Source organism: Rattus norvegicus, chromosome 6, assembly GCF_021556685.1.
Source record: "Rattus norvegicus strain SHRSP/BbbUtx chromosome 6, alternate assembly SHRSP_T2T, whole genome shotgun sequence".
NCBI classification, from domain to species: domain Eukaryota; kingdom Metazoa; phylum Chordata; class Mammalia; order Rodentia; family Muridae; genus Rattus; species Rattus norvegicus.
Window position 1 is genome coordinate 13,887,789 of NC_141539.1, and position 5,485 is coordinate 13,893,273.

The 5,485-nt window shown below is 50.2% G+C and overlaps 1 protein-coding gene across 2 annotated transcripts; it reads left to right on the plus strand.

Moving 5' to 3' along the window:
* The first annotated feature begins 545 nt into the window (after positions 1-545).
* Positions 546-4,465, plus strand: Atp6v1e2 (ATPase H+ transporting V1 subunit E2). Of its 2 annotated transcripts, none has more exon segments than NM_001108979.1 (2): positions 546-576; positions 3,501-4,461. In NM_001108979.1, a coding segment is annotated over 1 exon segment (681 nt). In that variant the 5' UTR covers positions 546-576; positions 3,501-3,601; the 3' UTR covers positions 4,283-4,461.
* The last annotated feature ends 1,020 nt before the right edge of the window (positions 4,466-5,485 follow it).

A 5,485-nucleotide genomic window follows, 5' to 3' on the forward strand; every position in this document is an offset into this window, starting at 1 on the left:
CTGGGGAGCCTGCACAGTGGAAGCTGGCCCTGTCTGGGCATGGAGAGGTGCCTCCTTCGCGAAACGCAGCCCAGCAGCCCTGGGGTGGGAGTGGCTCTCTTAAAGACCATCTGGTGAATTGTCCTTAGACTGCTTTCTCATTAAACAGCCTTCAGATTTGTCTCCACAGGCAACTTGCCTTCAGTTAGAGAGGCCGTGACCCACCAGCATGGCAGCTGTATTTTTCATTAGTAAATTAATAAACTGGCTGCCTGGGTCTATACACATCTGTTAAGGGAAGCCCACCCCAGAGTGGGGCCAACTCTGTGCCTCCTTAATTGAGATTCTGAGTGTGCAAGGACAAGCCCCGGCCACAGTCCAGGTGCCAAGGAGCCTTGTCCCAGACTCTTCTTGGCAGAACTGGCCAGCCCTCCTAAGGGGTAGACTAGCTCTGCGAATTGGAGCTCTCTGGTCAGACGGCTGGAATCATCTGTACAGAAGGGTATGGCGGTGCCAGGTTCCAGTGAGCCTTCCAAGTTCCACATTCTGTGTCAGACTCCCGGCGCCAGACCAAAGGCGGCTCCTGGCAGGGAACCGGTAAGGGCTCGCTTGGTGTGTTTGTTCCTCCACACACATGCCCTAGGTGTCCTACATTTCGCACCCCTTATCCCTTCATCCCTAGTGGCTCCAAAAGCTGGTGACCATTGGAGTCACTTGGGGAGTCTTTTCAAACGGATTTAATTGACATGTCTTGTGTAGGAGCAGGGAGTGGTTTTGCTCTATTGACAAAAAAAAAAAAAAAAAAAAAAGCTGAGTTTTCAAAAGTATACCTCCAAATAACGTGATACGAATAATATGCTCTTCAGGTAAATAATTATCTTATTTGGGAACTTGCTATGTAGCTGGTCAGCCTGGAACTCACTATGTAGACGAGGCTGACATCAGATTCACAGAGCTCTGCCTGCCTCTGCCTCCCAAGAGCTCCCAAGCGTTCAGAGGCATGAGCCACCATGTCTGGCCTTTGTGAGGATTTAAAATTACATGAATGCGATCAGGGCACAGCTCAAAGGAAAACTGATTGGAGCTGGGGTCTTTCCTTCCCATGTGCATCCCGAGGATAGAACCCACGTGACCCACTGAGCCATCTTACTAGTCCTGTTTAGGCCTCAAATGTCTTTTTAATTCAATTTTTTTTAGCTCCACAATTTATTTAGTTCTTTTTATATTTTGAATATTCTCATTTTCAGATATTTTCCTGAGCCTGAACAGTTTTTTTTTTTTGAGTTTTTACATCAGTTTCTTTGATAATTTCATGTGCGTATCTAATACATTCCGCTCACAGGCATCCATTCACCCTCCTTACCCTCCCCCAACCCCCACCATGCCTCCTGTCCTCTCACCAAATCTCCTCCGTGTCTTCTTGACCTTTAGTTTGTCTCGTTGATTGTCTTGGTTTCTGTCTTGTGACCCACTGGGTTTGACCTGGTCACTCCTGTGGGCCTGGGTGGAGTGAGGCCCTGGAGCATAAGTCCCTCGTGGGCAGCTCTTTCACTAAAGAAAATGGCTTCCTGTCCCGCAGCCACTCAAGGCTTCCGTTAGCTGTCTCGGGTGTGCAGGCCCCGCTGACCCCTCCTCAGTCTAAGCCCGGATGCTCATGAGTTCAGTCTTCTGTGGGCCCTGTGCAGGCAGCTACAGTTCCCGAGTGTTGCAGCCATATCATGCCATGGGGCAGCATTTTATGGCCCAGGTAGAAAAGATCTTTTCGCTTCTTGTGTTTGCATTTTTGTTTGTTTTGTTTTGTTTTGTTTTGTTTTGTTTGTGGTGTGCAAGGATGAAAGCCAGGGTCAAGTGTGTGTTAGGTAAATGCTCTACCACTAAATATATCCCCAGTCTGAGGATTTTCCTCCTTCTCCTGCTCCTCCTCCTGCTCCTCCCACTCCTCCTCCTTCTCCTGCTCCTCCCACTCCTCCTCCTCCTCTTCCTCCTGCTCCTCCTCCTGCTCCTTCTCCTCCTTCTTCTTTCTCCTCCTTCTCCTCCTTCTCCTTCTTCTCCTCCTCCTCCTGCTTTTCCTCCTGCTCCTCCCACTCCTCCTCCTCCCCCTCCTTCTCCTCCTTCTCCTTCTCCTCCTCCTCCTCCTGTTCCTTCTCCTGCTCCTCCTCCTCCTCCTCCTCTTCCTCCTGCTCCTTCTCCTGTTCCTCCTCTCCTGCTTCTCTTCCTTCTGCTCCTATTCCTGCTTCTCCTGCTTCTCCCCTTCTTCCTTCTCCTGCTCCTCCTCCTCTTTCTCCTCCTCCTCCCACTCCTCCTCCTACTCCTCCTCCTGCTCCTCCCACTTTTCCTGCTCCTCCTCCTTCTGCTCCTATTCCTGCTTCTCCTGCTTCTCCCCTTCTTCCTTCTCCTGCTCCTCCTCCTCCTCTTGTTCTTCTTCCTCCTGCCCCCTTCCTCCCCTCCTCCTGTTCTCCCCTCCTCCTCCTGCTCCCCCTCCTCCTCCTCCTCACTATTACCATTGGAGGAGGATGTGCGTATGATGAGGATCTATGGGTGAAGATGCTCACACACCATTGTTGTCACACATTCGCAGTGGTCAGAGGTCAACCCCACAGACTTGGTTCTATCCTTCCACCATTACGAGGGCTCTGGGGATCAAACGCAGGTTCTCGGGATTGCTCGCAAGCACTCTGACTGGAGCCTGGAGGTTTTTTAAGGATCCCAGAGGACACTGGTGGAGACTTTGACTCCAGCAGGTACAGTGAGTAGCAGGATGGAGTAAGACCTTCCAAGACAGACTTCTTAAAGGTCCTCCCTGCCACTGGACCCCATTCCTGGTGAAAGACTGCCGTCAGCCTCTTCAGCCTCTCCCCAGAGTGCCTTTATCCACTTAGCGGGACTCTAAGTCGGAACAGGTTTTGTGAAGCCGTCTGCCTGCTAGCAGTCTTCCTGGACTGAGTCCTGCATTATCAGGCTCTTATGATTCTCCTCAGTCCTTCCCACCCCATAAGGTATTCATTTATTTTTGTGATCTTTGTTTTTAAAATTTGTACGTATGGGGGGTTTGCTTGTACATATGTCTGTGCACCACATATGTGCAGTGCCTGCAGAAGTCATAAGAAGGTGTCCGATCCCCTAGGACTGGAGTGACAGGTAGCTTTCATGTGAATGCTGGGAATTGGACTCAGGTCCTAATGGCTGAGCCTTCTCTGCAGCCCCATGCTGAGACATTCTTATTCTTAGGTATTGGTTCGGTATTTCCACTCCATTGATTTCCATCTGGGTCTTAGTTCATCGCTACATAGAGAACTCTGGACTAGCGTGGCCCTGACTTGCTGCTATTGGGTGATAGTCAGCGAACAGGGACAGGACGGCACCGGTGGAAGCTTGGGTTCCTCGGGAATGGCTTCTTACAAATCGCTTTCCATCTCTGCATGTCGGTTGCCCTATCTACAAACTGAGGGCTGTCAAGATGGTTTCCCATCTCCTTCCCTTCAGACTCTGATTTCCCCTTTCCTCTTTTGTGTACCGCACAGGGAGGGAGCAGACATTAGCGATACTCTGGAAACTTTGTTCTACATTGAAGACACGAGAAGGTCTACGCGCCCTCCCTCTGCCCCCATTCCTGAGAGCAGCCATGGCCCTGACTGACATAGATGTGCAGAAACAGATCAAGCACATGATGGCATTCATCGAGCAGGAAGCCAATGAGAAGGCGGAGGAGATAGACGCCAAGGCAGAGGAAGAGTTCAACATTGAGAAAGGCCGCCTGGTGCAGACCCAGCGGCTGAAGATCATGGATTATTTTGAGAAGAAGGAGAAACAGATAGAGCAGCAGAAAAAAATCCAGCTGTCCACCATGAGAAACCAGGCTCGGATCACAGTCCTGAGAGCCCGAGACAATCTCATCTTGGAACTGCTCAAAGAGGCGAAGATGAGGCTCAGTAGAATCGTGTCGGATGAAGAGTTCTACCAAGATCTGCTGGATAAGCTCGTGCTCCAAGCTTTGCTCCGGCTGCTGGAGCCGGTGATGATTGTCCGATGCAGAGAACAGGACTTCTACCTGGTGCAGTCTGCCCTGCTAAGAGCCATCCCTCAGTACATGATGCTCTGCCAGAAGCATTTGGAGGTCCAGATTGATCAAACTGAATACTTGTCTTCCAATGCTGCCGGAGGGGTGGAGGTCTATAGCAGCGATCGGAAAATAAAGGTTTCCAATACCCTAGAAAGCCGACTGAATCTCGCAGCCCTGCAGAATATGCCAGAGATACGAAGGACTTTGTTTGGGGATAATTCTAACAGGAAGTTCTTTACATGAGGCTCTGGGAAGGGAAGCCCGGGTTGAACTGCAGAGTCTTAAAAGTCTAAGTCATTTGGACAAAGGGGAACTGGGGGAGGGGTGCCACCTTCCTCTCTGTTCCTCCTCTGCAGTCATTTCCTACCTTTGAATAGCTAAGAGGGCAACTTCAAAATAAATCCCAAATTACGCTCAGAAATCAAACTGTAGTTCATCTGTCTTGACAGTTTCTGGGGCATTTCCAAGTCTGGGATGAAGAAGTCTGTCAGCTTTGCCCTAGGTGAGATGTAAATTGTGCCTTTGACCTAGGCATCTGAAACTCTAAGCTTATTCAAACACGAAGTGTGTTTTCCCTCTGGTTTCAGGTGTAGTGACTTGGGACAATGGTACTCAATGAGGGTCAGCATCATGGATGTGTGTCTAGTACACCTTCCCCAGGCTCCTGCTCAGAAAAGACCCAGGCAATCAGAAACTGCGCCTACAGCTTAATGTCCCTGCAGCCTCTGCCTTGAGATTCCTGCTGTCTCCAGAGCTCTGTCATGTAGGAGAGGCTGCACGGGACACTGGGTATGTATCATGGCTCTGGGGCCTTGGTTTATGCACACTACTGATTCCAGAAGCCTGCCTGTATTCCTGAGACTTGTTCTCGGCCTGTCTCTCCCATCAGAAGCCCAGCCTTCTACATTACCAGCTAACATTGCCGCCCACGTGCATGGTGGGCAGAGGAAGGTGTACGTGTTCTATGGCATGCAGAGGTGACAGTGGTAGACTGATCTCAGCTCGGACTCAGTGTGTAGTTATTGAGGCTGGTGGAAAAGAGAACCCAGAAGTCGTCAAAGTATCAGGTATCAAGAATTGAGGGCAGGATCCTCAGGGATGTCTGAGGGTTTGTCTGTGGCCTGCATAGAATCCCCACGCCTGCTTGCAGTACGCCATTGGATGGTTGACTGCCAGTGGGATTTGGGCTATCTCTCCCAATAGCTTGAAGTACCTTCTGGGAGAAGTCCAGAAACACAGATCACGGTCATTTCTGTCTACACATGGGCATCATGGAATGTAAAATGAATAGTGGAACTGGAGGTAGAGATGGCCCAGTAGCTAAGAGCACTTGTTGCTCTTTCAGAGGACCTGAGTCTGATTCCCAGTTCCCAGGATTGCTTGGAACTGTTCATCTAGAACTCTAGTTCCAGGGGTTCCAATTCATTATAGTCTTTGCAGGCATCA

Coding starts and splice junctions, on each gene's coding strand:
- Atp6v1e2 (XM_087554040.1), top strand. CDS start 3,602: ATGGCCCTGACTGACATAGATGTGCAGAAACAGATCAAGCACATGATG.